General features: G+C 32.7%; 3 protein-coding genes across 4 annotated transcripts in view; 2 read left to right on the forward strand and 1 right to left on the reverse strand.

Annotated features, from left to right (window-relative positions):
* The first annotated feature begins 626 nt into the window (after positions 1–626).
* LOC123708533 (RING-type E3 ubiquitin-protein ligase PPIL2) lies at positions 627–4,177 on the forward strand. Its single transcript, XM_045659294.1, has 9 exons — positions 627–840; positions 904–1,123; positions 1,344–1,653; positions 1,932–2,056; positions 2,189–2,333; positions 2,453–2,601; positions 2,792–2,943; positions 3,470–3,659; positions 3,908–4,177. Exons 1-9 carry the CDS (start codon positions 809–811, stop codon positions 4,139–4,141), a joined length of 1,557 nt encoding a protein of 518 aa, XP_045515250.1. The 5' UTR covers positions 627–808; the 3' UTR covers positions 4,142–4,177.
* Positions 4,178–4,220: 43 nt separating this feature from the next.
* LOC123708534 (protein lin-7 homolog C) lies at positions 4,221–5,631 on the reverse strand. Its single transcript, XM_045659295.1, has one exon. The coding sequence runs from the start codon at positions 5,498–5,500 to the stop codon at positions 4,904–4,906; it is 597 nt and encodes a 198-aa protein (XP_045515251.1). The 5' UTR covers positions 5,501–5,631; the 3' UTR covers positions 4,221–4,903.
* A 163-nt stretch (positions 5,632–5,794) lies between these two features.
* The window catches only part of LOC123709137 (paxillin), a 46,339-nt gene continuing 29,873 nt past the window's right edge, over positions 5,795–22,260 (forward strand). The window contains exon 1 of one of the 2 annotated variants that reach the window (XM_045660284.1): positions 5,795–5,948. In XM_045660284.1, the coding sequence (XP_045516240.1) occupies positions 5,936–5,948 (13 nt within the window). In that variant the 5' untranslated portion in view covers positions 5,795–5,935. Of the gene's footprint in view, positions 5,949–12,219; positions 12,542–22,260 lie in introns of those variants that run through there. The other variant, XM_045660283.1, reaches the window with a different exon arrangement.

Raw genomic sequence — 22,260 nt, forward strand, 5'->3', positions numbered from 1 at the left:
AAAGTGTTTTCCCAATTGGTGCGCTCTCACTGCTGTCGTGGTTTACATTTTGGAGAGATTATTCTCTTAATAACCCTGTATGGCCATCATCATGGTCAGCATTCCAATGCATTAAGGGAGAGGGTGCTTCAGCGCGTTCTTGATTTGTTCAGTCTACCTCATAGGAGACCTACCGTGAGCTCTGAGAAAGCAATACTTTGACATTCGTTGGTATTTCTATTTAGTTAATGCGTAATAAACTATATTTGTGTTCACAAGATGAGAATTTGCTTTGAAAAAAAAGGCTATAAAAGGTTTTTTTTAATAATAAAGTAATTGTCAAAGTCTATGACGTTAGAACAAAAAAAACCCAACCCGCAATTGCAATTTTAATGGTTACTTAAATTACATTCCTATAGTAAATTGTTATTTGTAGATCTTCCAATATTTTCTTAAATAAAAACTTAAATTACAACCATGTCTATATTTCTTTTATTGGTCTACGATCACACGTTAAAGTATTGACTTGTAGACTAAAGAGTATACATTACGTTGTGGACTGCTATTTATCTAGTATTATGTCAACTTGTATAAAAATTTAAGTCTTCTACTGTGTTTTGTTGAATTTATTGTTAGCCTGTGCAATTCTGCAATCTGCATTGTATCGTTATATACTAGTGCGTAACTGCGTAACTAATAACTATATCTAAGATTGTGACTTGTCCAACTATATTATTTAATTATTATTTACCGAGAATCACTATTATAAATCACGTTAATAAAAAAAAGTTATATTACATTAAATATAATTATTTATTAATCATCAAAAATGGGTAAACGTCAGCATCAGAAGGATAAAATGTGAGAAAAACGTTCGTTTATTTCTTCTTTTTTGGTGGATAACAATTTATGTACGCCTTTCAGGTATCTGACTTATACCGAATGGACAACACTCTATGGAGGTAAACGATCGGGCACTGCAACTGAGGAAGATACCTCATTTAAGAGATTACCGTATGATCACTGTTGCCTATGTTTACAACCATTTGACCAGCCATACTGTGATGCAGATGGGAATATTTTTGAGCTGCAAGCAATACTTGAGTTTGTCAAAAAGTTTAAAATAAATCCTGTAACTGGAAAGGTATATTAAATAATTTTACTTACCTTCAAATCAGGCTACACCTGTCTATTCGTTTTTTATTTATTACAAGAATTTAACATTAATAATGCATGATGGTGTAAAATAGTTTTTGGTTACTTAAAAGACAATCATCTTGATAAATTAAAAAAATAAACGCAACTCGCATATTCTTTGAGTGAGAAAATCTTTGTAAAGCATCATAAATATATTCTATTTTCAGAAAGTAGATGTCAAAGGGTTATTAAAACTAAACTTTTTCAAAAATGCAAATGGTGAATATCATTGTCCTGTTCTATTCAAACCATTTACGAAGAATTCCTACATTGTCGCAATTAGAACTAGTGGTAATGTGTATTGTTACGAGGCTGTGGAACAACTCAACATCAAAGGCAAAAACTGGAAGGACCTTATTAATGATACACCATTTGTTAGAAGTGACATTATTACAATTCAAGAACCAAATAATCTTGAGAAATTTAATATATCAAAGTTTCATCATATTAAAAATAATTTAAAAGTTGAAACTGAAGGTAATATTAATTTTTAATTGTCAATGAGTAAACTTGCAAAAGAGCTTTTTATTAATATTTTAAGCTTTGGTTGTTTTGGTTATTTCTTTTCAATTTGGAGAAAATAAGTAAAAGTAACATTAAAAGATCAGTGTTGTAAATAAATGTGCTGCTGCATTAAAATGTGTGCAATATGATGATTGGCTGTAAGTCTTTTAATTAAATACATATGACATCCTTGTGCATTTTTCAATAAAATAAATGTGGTTGATGTTACAGCTAAATAATCATATTTTCAGAGGAAATTGCAATGAGAAAAGATCCACATGCACGATTAAAAACTGTGTCTGCTGAAACAAAAGATATCTTAGAGGAGTTGGAAAAAGAATATAAGGCTCCAGAAGTGAAAGAGGCTAAGAAAGAGGTATTATTTTCATAATTAATACTTGGCTTCTTTCAAAAGCCTTTATAATCTCTATAAATATTTTTTGGGATTGAATGCTCACAATAGATTCCATAATAAATAAAAAATAGGTTTAATATGAAAAAATTTCAGACTGCAGATAAATTCAATGCTGCCCATTATTCCACTGGCATGGTGGCAGCCAGCTTTACATCCACTGCTATGGTGCCTGAAACCATACACGAAGCAGCTATTATTTGTGAGGATGATGTTAAATATGAAAGGGTTAAAAAGAAAGGTAAGCAAGAACAAAAAAAGTAGTCACTCTCACTTAAGTAGTTTCTATTTTAATTCTCATATATATATATATATATGTATTTTACTTTAATATTAATCTGTTTGAATCATAATTTACAGGTTATGTAAGGCTAGTGACAAATCTGGGTCAACTTAACTTAGAACTATACTGTGATGTGATTCCTAAGGCATGTGATAATTTCATAAAACACTGTCACAATGGTTACTACAATGGTACAAAATTTCATAGATCTATAAGAAATTTTATGGTAAGATATTATGTTAGTTTATCTTGTTATCTGCATAATATAGTGGAGTAAATTCTTCAAGACCTTTGTCCAACCAAAGCAATGCTTAGCTTAAGCATTATATCTATAACTGAATTAAATTCAACCAATTCTACATTTATGAAAAAAAAGCTCTATTGACTGCTGCTAATCTATTCTCATCTGTTACAAGATTCAAGGTGGAGATCCAACTGGCACAGGATTAGGTGGTGAGTCAATATGGAAAAAACCATTTGAAGATGAAATAAAACCAAATTTACATCACTCAGGCAGGGGCGTTTTATCTATGGCAAACTCTGGGCCGAATACAAATGGATCTCAGTTGTAAGTATTAAATATTATTTATTGTATTATTACTCAACTCGGATTTAGTTACTATGTCAGTGCAATAAATGGTTTGCTTCCTTATAAAATTATTCAGAAATATGCATATCATTATCTAGTAAAAACATCAATTCAGATTTGAAGTATGTTGGTGGTCAGGACACATCTTATACTTTTTAATAACAGGTCATCCAAGTGATAAAACATATTTAAAAATCTCGAAGATCATTAATTTAGTACATGCTAATTAGGCATGCATCCTATACCGATACTTTGTCTTTACCGATATATCGACATCGGCGATATTTTAATTGCCGATACAATGATACTTTTCAAATTTCGCGCTTTAAAAAATTCTAGATCTAGTTCGTCGCAAACGAGGCTCGGCTCGCTATACCTATCAATCCTCATGTTATATTCAGTTTGTGTTCTCTCTCACCCGCTTTAACCCCGCGTAGTATTTTATATTAGTAGAAATATTTGTGAATTGCTCCACTTGGCTGAACTGACTAACATTATTTTTTAGCTTTATTACATTTCGTTCATGCAAACAATTAGATGGAAAGCACACAATATTTGGCAAATTAGTTGGTGGTATTGACACATTGAGTGCCATGGAACAAATAGAAGTTGACAATAAAGACAGACCCATACATGATATTGTTATAGAGGTGGCCCAGGTGTTTGTTGATCCATTTACAGAAGCTGAAGAGCAGGTATGCACACTTATTAAAAATGTATCTAATAACTATACTCAAATTTCATTTATCCACCCATTTTTAACCACTAGTGTGCTCAGCTATTTTTCATTGTGGGGATAATGAAAAATATGATAAATAAAAGAAAATTTTAGGTAAATGCTAGTGACCTTATCTATGTAACATAAACAATTGATGTGAATTTATTATGTAAGATAGATACAAGACAAAATACATTTTTCTTACTTTTACAATGTTTTTTATAGCTTGCTGTTGAAAGAGGGGAGGAACTAAAGAGACAAGCTGAAGCAGAAAGCCAGGGAATCAAACCAAAAAAAGCTACCAAACAACCCTTAAAAGTTTTCCGCAAGGGTGTAGGCAAATACCTAAATTTACAAGAAGTGTCTCAAAGCAATAAAAACCCTAAAACACAAGAAGTGCCAGCAAAGAAGAGTAAGAAAGAGATTAAAGGTGGCTTTGGTAGCTTTGATTCTTGGTAGAAAAGATTGTATAATCAATAAAATATATTATTTATATCTTTTTTTTTTTATTAACTGAAATTTCATAATTAAATAAATAATAATATTACTTTTAATAAGTTCTATGAAAGTAAAACTAGTTTCCTGGTCCTTCAAACCCTAACCAGAAAATTTAAATAAATTTTGACAGTTGAGAACTTTGAGAAAACATTTAAAACTTCCAGGTACTAGAAATCTGTTTTTTTCATAGGTTGAAATGTGAACACAAGCAAATCTGCAGTATATTATGAATTCATTTTAAACATAGTCAATTTTTTTATTCTAGAAATGTTTATAATCAGCACAGACAAGGTCTGTGCAGAAAGGGAACCACTGAGATTTGAGGTTTCAGCAGTTATTAATTACATTAAGACTTAAATTAGATTAACAACACTATTTTCTTTCTGCACTCTATATTTAATAGATAGATTTATTCTAGAACAGTTATCTGTCATAATTATTCAATGTATAACTGCAGGTCACAGAAATTGGTGTAGTGCAAGATACATCCTAATTTAAAATATGATTATTTTAAAATAATAGTGTTATCACTACTTTTAACAATATATATATTATTAACACATAAAGTTCATACCATTATATACCATTTTCGCCTTACATAAAGAATTAAACATCTGTGTCACTTAGCAACCTACACAATAATTGTAAAATTATAATACTCAATATTAATGTTAATGCACTAACATTAATATGTAAACTTATTGAATGCAACTAGCACAAGCTCTAGTTAAAATTTGTGCGCCGTCTAGCTGTTCTCTGTTTATCAAATCTCATCTCCATTTCTTCCAATACTTTTGGTGTATAGCGCACAACTAGTTTTACAGACCCCACAGCTTGTTTCAGCAATTCCACAGCTTTTTCATGGTTTTCACCTTCCACTGATACCCCATTGACAGATAGCAATTGATCCCCTCTCTTGAGTCCGCCATGGCGATCGGCAACACCGCCTGGGATTATTCTAGATATATAAATGGGTGAATTTTGCTCTTTACCACCCATAACGTTGAATCCCAGACCTTCTTCGGTTTTAGGAAGTTCTACAACTCTTGGATGGGCATGGCCTTCAGCTGCGGCAAACGCAGCCACTGTTGCCTTTGCTGTTGCTGAAGCACGGATATCAGCTGAACCTTGAATATCCACTGTTTCATAAACATGTTCATACACTTCCCTCACAGCATTCAGAAAATCACTTTGAAGCACTTTTTGTAATGCAGCTAGTTTAGTTGCAGGCACCTCTCCACTTTGTTGTAGCTTTTCTAGCAATTCTATAGCTCTTTTAATATCCCGAGCTAGGGTTAACTGTTCCCCTGTAGTCGACATTTTATTTGTAGCTATCAATTTCGTGTAAATGTTTGAAATCCACACAAAAAATATTGATTTTTTATTTATCGAAACTGCAGCAGCAGCAGCAGCTGACAGTAAATCGTAATCAATAGAATACGCTCTTTAGTCTCGCGACTTTGACAGCTAAGTTAAGACAACTCACAAAGGAAGTAAATATTTATCTTAAATGACAGTGTCAATAATTGTAGGTTGTTAGTGTCACTGGCGAATGTTTACTGATTTGTAGCTTGTCAAGTATTTTTATTAAAAAATAGTTTAAACATTTTGGAGCCCAAAAATTTAATTTTGTTCTTGATTACTTGAATTTTCAAAATAAATTGTGATGGAAAGTGATATGGACTAGATTACATGTAAACGTGGTTGTGAAGTGCGTCATTAAAGTTATATTATATTGTGATAACAGCAGTAGTCATGGATGACCTAGGTATGTAAATGTTTGTTATCAGTATAACCTGCTGCAGAAATTCTTATGTTGTAAAGTATCTTACATTACGTATAAATTGATTTTACAATACTACTAAGCCAGGCTTAGATCTCTAGCTTCTAAAATTAATAATTTTAAGAATGAAGAATAAAATGTGTCTCTAGTATTTTACTGACATTGGAATCTTTTCCTTAAATACAATCCTTTTTCTTTATAGTCCAATATCACATAGTCTTAAAAAACTTTAATGTTCAGTGTTTTATGTGAAGATATATTAATTGTTTGTCGAGTAACTGATGGAATTCCACTTATTCCAGATATATAAATATATTTTCTTCTTACCACAAAGTACTGGAAATAAAAATTTCCCTAAGTTTAATAAATATACTTGTGTTATATTTCTGCTAAGTTAAGTTCTTCTTAAGTTTTTAACTTAAGAACTCTTCTGGCAAATTGTAATTTTGTAAATGATTTGTTAATTAATTTTATGAATAAAGGTCTTTAAAATTTTGTTTCACAAACTAACACAAACCTAGATTAAATTAAAACATATGTCAAGATTTTATATTGGCATGTAACACAATGTTACAACCTTAAAGAATGCTATACTAAATTGATGACCATACTTAGCTAATGTTGTGTAGCAAATAGAGGACTTGACAGGCATTATAAAGATTAATGTGCCACCTTGCCACACCTAATAACTGTTATAATAGGATATTAAAGGTTGTGCAAAATTGTTTGTGGTCTACTCAATCCACAATTTATAAGTTGTCTATAGATTTATTGCAATGTAAAGGAATGGAGAGGGAAATATTAAAATGAATACAAAACGATTACATTCTTTGTATATTTTTTTGGGTATTTTAGAATTACAGATGGCCTTTATAAGTATGGTTAAAATTGAAGCACTTTGTAATATTTAACAATGTTGTTTCATGATTTCTACACCTATATTCAACCATCAAGAAAATACTGAATATCTTTATCACATAACAGCAAGAGTCATACATATATCCAAAAGGTTCACTATTTATATTTGGCATTGTGATATTCTTTGAAAGGACTACTGCAAACATATTATTTAGTTTTCTAGCATTTGGCCATACAGTTCTGAACATCTTTAAACCCTATTATAAATTTTGTAATTAATTTAAATTGTGTCACCATATGGCCAGTGAATAGCTGCAATCCTCTTTCATTCCACTCCTTAATTAACTTAATTATCAATCGCTAAGCCTCATTGAACTTATGGGACACACCTTTTCATTTTAATTGATGATTCAGATCAATTTGAAAAAATAATACATAGTATTTTTTTCATATAATGGGATAGTTATTATGTATAAAACTTTTGAAAATCAGTTCAACTGCCCAAGGTTGCTGAAAAGCACTTAATATATATCTAGTTATAGAATTATTGTAATAAATTCGCGTTTATATTTAATGAGTTTGAGTAAACAACAATTTAAATGACAGATCACAGAATCATATACAAAACCATAATACAAGGAGAGATTGTTGGAGAAATTGTGTTCAATTACCAAAAAGAAAGTTGATATCTAAATATATACATAATGTTTGTCTCATTAATTAATTTGTAAAGTTCTCACCCTCGGCGATTATATCATTGTCGCTGTTGAACTAATGTGGGGACGTCATGGAACGTCAAGGGTAATTTTCATAGCCTGGCCCCCGTCAGTTTAACGCGTGCAACCACCGCTAATGTACTACTCGGTATTTTTAACAAAAGTATTCTTGTAGTTTTTTTTAATATTTGTATAATGTTAATAACAAAGAAATTTAAAAAAAAGTTTAAGTTCTATTGTATTTACCTTAATGTAATTTTAACTGTATATTTGCAGTACATATTTGTGATTATTATTCAACACAATATTTTTACATGAGTTCCGAAACGGTTCCAACAATAATATAATTAGCATACGTGTTTTGTTGGCGCATACTCAATGTTTACTATCACAAAACGTGTTACACGATTGGTGACTGGTATGAGATCATCCACAAATGTTTTTCAATAAAAGGGGCAGCTCTAGGTAGTAATTATATATGATATCGATTAAACATAAGAGACAGTGTGTTTAAATTAAATAATAAATTTTTATATTCCATTCTACTGAACTCCTCTTTAACGGCTGGACCGATTTGAATGAATGTTTTCACAAATTAGCCCGGCAGATCCTGCAGTCGGTATCTAGGTTATTTATTTATACAGCAAATAAAAAGCTGGTATATATAGAAAAATCTTCTGTGCATGTGTTCGTAATTAAAATCCTAAACGGCTGAACATATTTTGTTAAATTTTTTGTGTGCAATTGGAGTCGAGAATGCTTTACATTATTAGATATTTTTTTGTATGTAAGACAACGTCTATCCGCTAGTACTATTATAAATTTCAATTTGTTTATGGTTTTTATATCTCGATGCCGTTTGCATGCCGCGTCCATTCACGTTGATATCACTATTGGAATTTATTCTCATACATTATATCCTACGTGTTTATGTGTATTTGATATTTAATTAATGGCGCTGTAAGGAAAATTCAGGTCAAGTGGACAGCCTTGTAAGATTGCTAGATTGTAATAAAGCGTCTTAAATGGCATAGAAATTACCATTGCAAGTTTAATCTAAGCTTGGAAAGGTATTTTCATTTTATCTCTCATTAATTGACCGTAACAAAATATAACACTTAATTAAGTTATTCGTAGAAGCTACTGAAGACGTTAATTTCGGTTTTAATTTGACGAAGTTTTAGCTGATCATACATTTGACGATTTTAGTAGATTTTGCTTTTAATTTGTAATATTTTTTTATATGTAACGCTGGAGGCTCACCTCATGTAAGAGATACACCCGCCCACGGACACTCACATTGTCAGAATGCTCGAAAGTGCGTTTTCGGCCTTCTGATAAATAATATTCACACGGGCAACATCTGGTTAGTTCGTTGGATTTCTTAATTTTTTTCTTAGGATGAGATGCAAAAACGAGACTATAGACGCGAACTTTGATTCCGCTTCAAAGTCTGTTTTTGTATAGAAGAGAAGAAGTTTGGTAGTCAGGCTTAGCGCTGGCTTCTTTCTGAAACTTACTCTTAGACTTTAAAATATTATCTATGCAAAAACTCTACCAAAGCTTTATCATGAACACATTAGTGTGTCATTATCATACATGGAGGTCTCGCGTCATCATGTCCAGGTGTATAAAAGCTACAAAATTTAATTTCAGAGGTGACTCATGGTAGCACGCTGATGATTAGTTCAATTATATTTTAATCAAAGCCTTCTATCAGAATTTAGGTGTCTTTACTTCTACCGACACTGTTTTAAAGCTTTTTCGAAATATTAACTTCTAGAAATTAGAAGATTTTTTTTGAGGCAAAATTGTAGGTTATTTCTCTTGCAATAGTAGTTTAATATCTATTTCACGAGGAGACAAGTTGTATTATATAAGTGGGATCTAGCGCCGAGACCGACGCCGGCGCAAATATTGACTTCCTTATTAGAACTCACGTCAACAGGAACAATGGTTTTGATGCGTAGAACGGATAGTTATCTTAAGTGCTAATTACCTTTATTTAGCACTATAAAGTTGCCGGAAGGCTTTTAAACAGAAAATAGATTTTCTGTGATTAATCACAAGTTTTGGTTAGCTCCTAGGGTAAAATATTTAATATAGGGAATGATTCTTAGAACTAAAAGGCCCTTTTTTATTAACCCCTACATTACTATCAGGAACGCAATCAGGCAGATATGTGACCGAGAGGCAATGCAGCAGGGTAGTCGAAATCTCCCCTTTTCTAAAAAGGGACTTTACTAAAAGGGTTGGCGTCTTCCGCCGGGCCCATTTGAAAAATACTACGGAAATATCCTCATGATATTTATGGGCGAGTCGGGGCCCACAGTCCGGCGCTACCCGCGTTACCACTCGTGCTATTTTTGTTAGTGACATATTTGACAATCTTGCCGCGGAATTTATCCAGCTGACCTGCTGATCTGTGCCCAAGCTACATGCAGGATAGCCCATCCCGGGATACCCTCATGTCAGTCTCGAGCTCCAGATCGCACCTGGCCCTTTCAATAGTCGCACAGTTAACAATTAAATGAACCACCGTTTGGACGGTTCTGTCGTCACAGTCGGCTTCAGTTTCAGTATGTGTAAATAGTGTCCAAAAGCCCCGTAGCCAATCACGATCTCCGCAATCCGAGGTGCGAAAAGGCTAGTCTTTATTAAAATAACCTATGATACAGTCTTCATTCCAAACTATACAGCCGTTAACCTAAGTAAAATGGACTTCCGTGTCACTCAAATACATAAGTATATGTATAGTAATGCGTCAGCGATCCAATATGGCACTTCCTATGGGACTTTGAGGATATTGTATGCACCTTAATATAACGTACCTTTATATAACGACTTCCTCGATTTAACAAATTCTTCGTAATCCCTATGAATTGTCCATAAGTGTCAATGTAAAATATTCCTTTACATTACGAATATTGCTAGCGAACAGCGTCTTAATATAATGTATGTGATTCATATCGCGAAACGTTTTTGATTTGACACGCTTTTGTTCGTAAAACAATCATTGGTGTTTGATGAAAAGTAATGTAAACACTGCTGATCGTCACTATTGTCAAAGATTCAAGTTGAAATAGCTTTGAAAAGGTGTGCCTTATCGGTCACAGAAGCGAACCATCACTAATTATGTTTACAAAAATCCTATGACGAAAAAATTATAAATTAGATATTAGCTAATAAGTTCGGGATTTAAAATTTAGATACGTTTTCCGAAGAAAGTGGTTTGCCTGTAAACAGTACAAAATTTACACCAACCTAATCTCAACATAACAAACCTCAGTTCAACGAATTACTTGATATAACGAATATTGTTGCCTTCCGAACTGTATGTTCATTAATTTCCTTTTGAATGATATTATGCTGGTATATTTTGCAACATTTCTTGTCAAGGTAATTCAGATTAGAATAGGGAAATTTGGAAATTACCATTACCATACCATAATTTGAATATTGAACTTGCGAAATTAAAACAATTCAGCTGGTTGCGTCGCTTACATAATCTCTAGCAGGTCATAATATAATACAGATAAGGAATGCGAGATATTTAAAAAATGCAAATTTTTTGTTCTTAGTAACATCAAAGCGTTTAAAAGCCCTTTACAAATTCATCTTAGATCGAAGATAGTTCGGCTACAAAGTATTTAATCAGTATACATATTTCAATCTGTCTCTTGCCTGTCACATCTAAGTCTTACCAGATTGAGGACACGTTAAGGGCATGCATTTGTGTCTAATTAAGATTGCGTAGTGACGATAAACAGAGTTTATTTTTCTGTAATGTTTATTGATGCCAAAGAGATTTCGGTAGTATCGATCTGTTTTACATTTTTTTTAATCCCTATTAATATTCAAAACAATTCGTTTTTATTAAATCTTTTTCGGATTACTCATTTATGGATAGGTAGGTACAAGCATACAAATCTTTCCTCTATATAATATTCACATATTTTACTATCAGCTAACTAAGAGCATTAAAAAACGACTTGCTGACTTACTAACCATTAATCCGTTCCATTTTACTGGTATTTCATTGCTTAAAATTAGCAAATAATTACTAGTACTAAAATTGGAAGTGTATTTTTATTATTATAATTTTTTTTACATTTATGTTTACCACAACTGTCATGTATTTTAGAAAGCATAGCTTTTAACATATTATATTGCTCTATTACTTAGTATATTATATGTGAATGCAAACGTTTTGAAAATTAGCTATGAGAAAACACGCAAGTCACGTAAGTGAAATTGTTTGTTTACTGCCATAGAACGCGATTTACGACCAGTTTCGTTTTTCATCGAATCTTATTACATCCGGCATGTTCGATGAGATGTCCGCTTGTCACTCTCACTCTATCACATTTCTCCGCTTTGCGACGCTCATTAGTTAGAAATTAACTCTTTGATGTTAAATACCTATTAACTATTAAAGTTAAATTGGAAACAATTAAATTAGACAAATATACGAGTATGTTTAAAATCATTTACAAATTAATGTTAGGTTCAAGTTTCTGGTCAGTGGTGTGTAGACAAGTGGTTAGTGTAACTTATATCAGTTCCAGCCGGTGTGGCTGGAGTGGCGTGCGCTCGCGCCGGTAGCCTCGCTCAACGATATGTTGATGATGTTTTAGTTGTGACTGCGACGCGTTGACGAATGCTCTGCTCGCTAGTGCTGAACGACCTCGTCCTTTTGACATTGTGTTATCTTATCAACTGTTATCAGCTATCAGCGATAACAACGATTCGGTGGTGACCATTCGGTACTGACAGTGCATCAGCTGATTGTATTTACATAAATTGTGTGATAGCTGGATTTAATTTACATGCGTAGGCTGTGATTATGGAGCGTTAGTGTGGTGTAGTACTGGTGGGTGTTAGAATTTTCGAAAAGCGTTCTCGATTGGCCCAACATGGATAGGACAATGTATGGCAAGGTGCTGCCAGGCACTTACTACCCGTTCCGCTGCGCGATGAAGGAGAACGGCATATCGCCGGGCTGTGAGTATTATTTAATTAATTAAATCGATATGTATCGTTCGTATGTTTGTTTACTAATAAGTGATAGTACGTGTTTTTGTTACCAATGAATGTACGGTATAAAATAAATGTACCGGATATAAATATTTATTTTTATAAGGTGTACCAACAGTTACAATGTTGAATGATAGTGGCTATTTACTTTTTGATGTCGGAATGGACTGTAATTTGTTACGTTTTCTATGGTGGCCGTTGCCAACTATAATTTTAGATGTTTTTATTCTTTGCTCGGTTCCGTGAGTTTTTATTAATGAAGCAGTTTGTTGTTAGCTGTATTATAAAGATAAATGGTGATTTATTAAATTATTTCTTAAAGTTCAGCACTTCATATATAATGCTATGTATTTTACAAGATATGTTTTCTAAAATACATGACAATTATGGTAAACATAAATTTTACAAAAACGTAAAAGTAGTACTGTCTTTTATTAACATAAATTTTACACATTTAAAGAAAGCACTTTTTTAACGGACTGAACCTATGTATATATTATAAACTTATACTTATTTTACATAATTTTAAGACGTTTCGCGTGCTTTACAGCGATTCATATTTATTTATAAGCGATAATTATAATGCTGAAAGCATCATTGTCTGAAAATGTTTAATCGTTTTGGGTCACGTTAATTTGGCTTCATTAACGTTAAATTTCTTTTTTATGACGCCTACTCTGAGAAGGTTTTGTGGGATTTACGAGATTTATTTAATGACGAAACATCGTTTGTGTCTATAAGCTTGACTATATGTGCAAATAAGCTTATCTGTAATTTTTTTAATTCAAATGTTGGCTTATTAAATCTTTGCGGTCGTATTATGAAACGCATACTTATATATCGGAAATATATTTTTCGTGTTTTGTAGTACACTTGTTGGCGATCTTTGTGAGAAGCTGCCTATAATACTGTAGAACTCCTATGGTAACAGATCAGCCTTTAATTGTGGATAGATAATATTCAGCATTATAGAGAAGATGTAAACTTGTAAGTTGTTACCGTGATTACCATAATGTTAGTAAAAAAATCGTAACAGGTACATTATTAAGCCCATGTTTTAAGGCCGTAACTGTCTTCAGTATCAACAATGTCACCGTAAATTAATAACTTGTGAATGATACGCCAGTCAATAGCCTTTAATACTATAGATAAAGTAAATACGGCTAAAGATAACATTTTGTCCTATACTTAATATCCATTGACAGACATTTATTTATTAACAGCTTGTAGTAACGCCTCCTCTAATTTTGTTTAATCTTGGCGTTCTTTACGGGTTCGGGTTCGTTCTTTGCCCTCTCATAGCGGCGGTTAAACAGGCATCACCTGGACAGGCGTGCCCTCCAATAGGCCACATTTCACTTAACATCAGGTTGGATTGTGGCCGAACCTCACTAGTTCTCTATGAAATTAAAAAAAAAGATTTTCATCATATAAAGTCTTACTAACGACTAGTTTATGATGACAGTCCATGGTCTATTACTACTAGAGTTTTGCAGAGCAGTATTGGCCTAGTAGTTTGTCTGAAGTGGTAGTTTCGTGCTCAGCTGTACATGGACTTCCTGTCCACCTGTGCACGTTTAGTACTCGATCGTACGGTGAAGGAAAGAGTTCGTACGCAAACATGCCTTAGTCTCCAATTTTTACGGCGCGTGTCAAGAAAAAAGAAATAATGAAGAAACAGATACAGAAATCTGAGGGCCAGGCTTAAAACGTTGTAGCGTCTTTTATGCTTGTAGAACTTATCAAAAAGATCTACAGCTCTTATATGTATGATAGTAGAACTTATCTTTCAATATAAAAGTTGATGCTGAATGTCCACGCAATTCTAGACAAAGTCAAGTTATTAACATAACATTAAAGTATCAAAAACTTAATTACTCACCTTCTGAAGTCACATCTGTCGCTCACGAGGTTACAAATGTGACTCAATGTGTAATTCAAGGATTGTCACCATATGTTCCTTTTGTACGGTTTTGTACTTCTACGAATACGTAATAATTTTAGCACTTTTGTAGTATTAAAGACTTATCATTAAATTTCACCACATCATATATAATGCTATATCTACAGTATGTTACAGGCTATCTTTATTTCAATATATGACAAAAATACTAGAAAAACGCGGATTATGTATCAGAATGGCACTTAACACATCAAGATCATATTACGATGTCGTATTCATACGTCGTTTGTCGTACTCAGTTGAACTTACCTGTCACAATAATAGGTTAATTGATAGTTTATTTACATTAAGAAATTAAAATTCCATAATATTAGCTGCTTAGAGCTAACCTTCTGAAAAAGGGCACATATTATTCGCTATCATGCGATCGTGATCTCTATGTAGTAGTGGTATTAAAAGGGGCAGATGTGATGCGCTTCATAGGTTTTGAATTTTTTTCATTGGTTATGCATTCTTGTCGATTTTAGGTCACCTGTTAGGATAGGATTGTATTTTTTTGTAAATAAAATAAAAAATATTTGTGACAAAAAAATATCATATGTCCAGGACAGTTACTAGGATAATATATTAATTGATGTTATTATCACCAGTTCAGATAATCGCGAGAGGTCAGAGCAATAAAGTTGACGTTATTTTTTTAAAGGAAACCAGTTTTCATTGAGCTGTGACGAGAATAAACTTGACTCAATTTCATTATAAGCTGACCTCTGCGAGGTCACAGATGACATAATGTACATAATTGTGTGTATTGTAAATGTTTACATACACAATTATGCATGAGCGGGATCGTGACCTCCGCAGCTTGGACAGGGTCCTGCTTGTCCTGCTAACAAAATTTTAATTTCGGTTCCAAAATATCTTATTTAGAATAATAACTTACGTGTGATCGAATTCTGGATCCGCCTTTTATGTGATTTGTGATTTTATTCGTAATTGTTTGCTGGCTCCAATTTTGATGAAGGAGACCACCTTGATCGCTGGACGTCTACCACAGACTTTACATTTTCTTTTGGGAACTAGTCTGTCGAATCAACTCCTGGTGGAAGTCTTCCGTGGGAGTTCAGAACTCAATTTTTTTAAATAAAGAGGTCACTCCTCCCTCCACCGGCAACTTACCTCCTAAAATTGTCCATGGTTTGCGATGACTGTCCCCTACCCTATAAAAAAACGAGAAATGTTATTAACGCAAATATCACATACTGTAATAGGAATATAGATAATACAAAGAAATTGAATTAACTGGAGAAAAGTCGCAAAGCATAGAGAACAGTGGAAAGGTATAGAGGGTCACACCGAACTCCGTGATATAGTATAGTGCAAAAAAAAAATATAATATAATAAAGGCTATAGATAACAGAGTCTTATTTTGTGGCAATTGTTACTTTTTACATTTCCAACTTCTCATATCATTTTTTTTTCGATATACACGTGGTATATCGTTTTTATGACATTTCCTAAGTATTTCATTGTCCTGTTTTGTTTGTGAGCATTGTATATAGTAATAGTTGTATATCCTTACATACGTGTAAATTGACATTAATTTTATGCTATTTATTCGGTATTGTACACGAGCTGACATCATTTTATATTACTGTGTCGTGTGTAGGAATTAATTAAAATTGAATAATGGTCTATGGTGCTTTTGCGTCTGTGTTTGCTGGGCATAATAACATTTTATATTCACACAAACACTTCCATATAGGGTTGCCATCTTGTATTATCTTGCCTTGTACATCAACAATGTATTGAATTTTGACATACGGGATCAGAACTCAGAGGTTTTGCTAAGTGCCCTTGCGTCCTTAGTCTTATACCATACATTAGATAGGTCCTAGATCGTTATTGTACTAAATTTAGATTCTTTTTTTCGAAAGCTATGATAGAGCATTGTCACTAGTAAATGTTCATGTATCAAAATACAGAAGCTCAGAAGTTACTTCTAAAAATGATTAAATAATCAAGTAAAGACGACGACGAAGTACGACATCTACGGTTATTCAGAAAATTATTAAAATTTAATTTTGCACAGGTATTATTCCGAAATGATACTTTCCGTAGTAGGAGCCCACGATGCTAAATGGGGATTTACTCAAGCGTCATAAAGACCTATTGAGTAGCGAAGTTTGGATGTAAAAATATGTTTTTTTAAAATAATGAATGTATACCTATTCATGAGTGAGCAAGGCGGCTAGATTTTCAAGAATGTAAAAAAACTGTTGCATTGACGTACTCGAGCGCATTAGATATTGATAGCATCCACGTCCTACGTATTTTTAATAATGTACGCAACATTAATTTGCTTGTTTGCATGATGGGAGTGGTCGTACGTAATGGTTGAAAATGGGGAAAAAAATAATAACTTATCAGATTCAGTACGTCAAATATGAATTAGTTTTTCCGCGGTACTGCGATCGTATGACAAAAACGTTCACAGTAGTTCACAGTAGCGATATTATCATATTGTCTTAGTACTGTACGGATAGCGTATATATTGTTGTGAATAAATATACTTTAGATCTTGTTAATATTGACGCTTATAAGTGTACAAAGTAACTATATATGCCAATAAAAATGAATTGGAAAACTCTGAGGAAGGTTTTTCGTAGAGTTAATTTTTTTGTGTTATTTAGTATTACGATTCAATTGCGGAAAAGCGAAAAGTCTGTATGGAGTAGTATAGCAAAATGTTTCATATGTACTCAATAGTTAGGCTATATAAAAAAAAACATTAAACCGAAACGAAGTTCGTGACAGCTAGTGGCTAAATAAATGTAGGTTAATGGAAAAATTGTTTCTTTAGGACATATAGTACACACTTCACTACAAGGGCAACTCGTTAAAATTTTGTTCATACATTTTAAGAAAGGTCGTAATTTGACATTCGCATTGCCCATTTCGTTTATTTGAAGGGAATCCACCTATCGACCGTCAGGAAATGCAGCATTTAAATGTCATACGATGTCCTTTTGCAAAGTTATGTCTTCGTTTTTTAATGTTAAAGACAAGCGTTTGATCCTACTTGATGGTAGGAAGTGACACGCTTTATAAAACAAAATTAAATAAAGAAACGTAAGAAATATAACTTATTTATATACAGTACAACCAGTTTAAGACGATCACGCTCAATACGATTTCTCGCATAATACGCCACTTTGCGCAACTTGAGACTTATTTTCATACATTTCTTAAATCGAAGACGCACGGCAAAAGTTGAATTATGTTGAAAATACTTTAATTGCTAATGCATTAAAATCTTTCTGTCAAACCAAAATAAGTGATTATTTTAAATTATGTAACTATAATTACACTACGTATTTAATGTAATTTATAAATGTATAATTTATGCCTTTATATACCAAAATTAGAACATAATACATAATAATATGTAACGTATTATTTTCCGTCCCTGAGAAACCGTCTTAAGCTGGTTTTACTGTATATGTATAATGTACATAAATATTAATTTCATTAATATATAAATAAAGATATAAAATATATTTAATCAAATGAAGAAAAAAAACAATCGCAAATTGTAAAAGGGCTGTCGGTCGGTTAAAAATTAACAAGGAAGGAAATAGTGTTTACATTGTTCTCTGTGATTCATAATTCTTTCAACCTAGAAATAAGTATTTCTATTTTCTATGGAAAAAATCGTTATAGCTTAAATATACTTATTATATTAAGAATGTACAGTTTGAGCATCTTGGGTCTTAAGTAACAATTGACTGAGTCATTATTAGCAATCGAATTCAATTGTCCTTTTGAGGTCATAGACAAGATCATTATAACGAGAATGATTTAGTAGATTAAATCTGTTTTATTAGCCTTGAAATATATTATATGTATACATTTGTATATACATACACTTTGCATCTTCCACCGCTTCCTCGTGGGAATCAAAATCTTAGATTTTCTTATGTCAACAGTAATTATTTACTTTTTTTACACATTTTACCTACACATTGTCTATGCTTGAACGAAATTCATTATTAAGTATTCCTACAAAGAATTAATATAACATGTAAATCTGCTTACGTTATACTTGAACGGTCCCTCATCAAACTAACATATTTCTTATTATAACTAAAGGCAATTAAAATACATATAATGTCATATTATATGTTATCTTAAATCATCAAATCCAAGAAAACCCGCAGATTATAGAAACACCTTGCGTTTATGTACGCATTTATGTCTCCTTCCTTTTGAAATCCTTACTAATGTTTCATGTTTGGTAACATAAAGGAATTGATTTGATAGTTTCATTGTATATAATTACTTGATGACGTGGTCACGTCGCCATTAGAATCATAGATTAAAAATAATATACCCATTTAGTATGTGGTAACACTGAAATAACCTGTCAATGTGTCAAGTGCCAAGTTGTATTGTATTAAATTTTGTCATCAGAAACCGAACTTCACGCTTAGATGCTTTTTGTAATAAACCAAGATATATCGAATTCAAATATGTGTAAAATAAAACCCCTGAAGTTAACGTACTATATTACAGTAGAAGTATTAGGGTTTACGGCATACCATTGGATTTATTTTGAAGAAACATGTCTCACCTTCACAGATAAACAAAAATGTATAATAAAACAAGTAGTTTCCTGCAGCTGAGTTTCATCATTGTACGTCGAGGCAGAATACGAAATTCCACCCGTATTACCTCGACGTCCGTCATTCCACAATGCTCTCTGGCATTAAGTGTGTCCTTGCGTGTGTAAGTGGGCGGCGGTATCGCTTAATATCAGGTGAGCCTCCTGCCCGTTTGCCTCCTGTAACATGAAAAAGTAGAAATCTGCGGCACAGACTATGTATGGTTGTAGCACTGCTGGATTATTATTATTACTTACTACAATAATTAAATATTTGCCAGTAATAGAATAACGAATTGAGGCGATCATAGTTGCGCTAGCGCTTAGGGTTATGCTAAGACCTACATTTGATTACTGTATAATTATTTTATTTAACAGAATTGTCAACCCTAATAGAAGATTTAACTATAAATCATGATTTTATTTTGCATACACATTACTCACGTACAGGTAGTCTTTGATCTTGCCTATTGTCGCTTGAAGTGGATATAAATTTACTGAATATAATGGCCTTTGACTCAGGAAGACTATGATAGGGCTGCCAATTGATAATTGGAATTTATTAATGAATATTTTTATTATTACTAATATATAATACAATATACTTAGAGATTTGCTTTCATATAAAAGTCAATTAAATAACAAACAAATTGAACTCTTAGTTAGTATTTAATATCTTACTCTTTATAATGTAGATAAAATACAATATATTATTCAGAGAGAGGAATATTTAATTTATTTACCATGGAGAGTGGTGTTCTTGTCCGTTCGCCGTTCAGAGTTCGGGGTGGTTTGCAGTTAGCATAGGTAAATGCTATTACAAGACGGATTAGTGCCCTTGTAGTCCGTGAGGAGACAAGTACTCCATTTGCAGCGTGTAGCCGAATACGACTTCGGTTAATTATTTTAATAACAAATCTTAAACACTATATTTCTTTGGCATCAAACACAACGCAGATGGCGTTGATTAATAAGTAATAAAAATGAAACGATGAATTTGGACATCCCCTAGATTTAAATATATAAAATAACGAGAACAGGCGTATATGACGTTGAAAATGTCTTAAGCTATTTAGAATTTCTTCCTGACATCTTTGACAGTGGCAAAAAAACTTCGTTCCACAATTCTTAACTTGACTACGTTACCTGCATATCTGTCTAATAAATCTTATTATTTCGCGCCAATTTGTCCACAGAAAACAATAAATCCTAGAAATCTCTTCATATTTGTCAACAGTTAGTTTACTCCCGAAACTAAATGTGTGAAAAGTTCTGAAAATACTCTATTTCTATTAGAAATCGGTAAATGACCTCATTAAGCCACTGTGCTTTGCCAACCACTGCCTCATCCCTTTATTTTTGTCTGTGGTATTATTAGTTTTAAAGTGGCCAATTTATCATATTTCAACTTAGCTATATTCTGTGCTATGAAACAGCGGATAGTTTTTATATATTCACTGTCTCGCGGAAGCGTGAGTTTTTTATTTCTTTGCAAGTACGAAGTCATTTGTCATACCGCAGATTTGCACACTCAACAGTAAACATATAATAACAATACAACAAATTAAAAGGATATACTGAAGGAGATATTATTTTTTCAAACAAATGTTTCTACGAATTTTTCAGGTTTCCATGCCATTAAATACTTATGTAATAAAAATAAAAAGTTGTGAATTGTTCATTATATAGGGCAACATGAAATAATTATTTTTATTTATTTATTAACACTTCGGTACACTACAGAAAATAAGAAATTGAACATAATTAAATCAAAAGGAGGGCAACTGGCGGCCTTATCGCTTTCGAGCGATTTCTTCCAGGCAACCACTGAGTAAAGAAAAAATAAATAAAAATGTATTAAATTACATAAGATAGGCAAGTAGTGCAGAAATACATGTTACACACAGTTATTAAGATAATAACTGTGTATAACATGTATTATCACAATTATGTGACGAATAAAGAACTAACTCACTGTTTAAGTCAGTTTAATTATAAAAATATACACTTTACACAAATATCGCACCATCTGTAAGATTTCTTACGAAACTGTTTCACATCGCGGCTTCTTTTTGATCTTCATATAGTTTAAGTGTACTTCGAGAGATGGCGTTAATATAAATTAAGTTTACAAAGTAAAAACCCTATTGATTTATTTAATACGCATGAGATACTGAAGTTTGGACTAGATAAGTATTTATTTTTTTTAATTGCAAAGCTTACATTTTAATGTAGTAATTCCTTTCAAGCTTCAATTTATAGACATATTTTAGAGTTCTACGTCCTACCAGTTCTACGTGTGCATCGTGCAATCAGTCTTCTAACTATTAGCAGACGAGTTGTAGGATAATTTTCCTATTAGAGGAAATATTCCTCATTAGGAATATCTACCATAATAATATTGGCTTAGTCAATGCTGAACTCTAGCGTTCTTCTTCTTTTGTGTCGGTTTATATACTCTGGTAGGGCGAGTTCAAGACATAGGTGGTTAGGGATCCATGTCTTAATAAAATAATACGTTTATTAATCTAGGAAACTACAGTAGCCGACATAAAGCCTGTAAACCTACCTCGTTAATCAGATCGATATGAAACGCATCCTGTGACGTAACGAGTGCATTGGCCAGTAAATTTCCTTGGAAACAAACTTGGTAAAACGCGGCAGACCTCTTGTTTACCTTGCGTCAAACGTATAGAATAGTGTTAAAATAAACGTATGTGCGAATTTAATTATATGAAGAAAATGCCAGGTACTGCTTTTTTTCTATTATATGCGTAATACGATGTTTTAATTATATAAAAAATACTTTTTTAACATATCATATGTGTATAAAGAAGTGTACATAAAAAAAATCAATCTCGCTACAACCTTTTTAGGTCTGGGCCTCAGGTTTCTGTATCTGTTTCATGATCATTTGTTTATCTATTAGGCAAGTAGGTGTGTATCTGTGCGTGACGCACGCCGTCGACATTTTGGGTCTAAGGCAAGCCGGTTTCCTCACGATGTTTTCCTTCACCGTTTGAGCTAATTTAAATGCGCACATAGAAACAAAGTCCATTAGTGCACAGCCGGGGCTCGAACCTACGACCTCAGGGATGGGAGTCGCATGCTGAAGCCACTTGG

The sequence above is a fragment of the Pieris brassicae genome, chromosome 4 (genome assembly GCF_905147105.1).
Source record: "Pieris brassicae chromosome 4, ilPieBrab1.1, whole genome shotgun sequence".
Lineage (NCBI taxonomy): Eukaryota > Metazoa > Arthropoda > Insecta > Lepidoptera > Pieridae > Pieris > Pieris brassicae.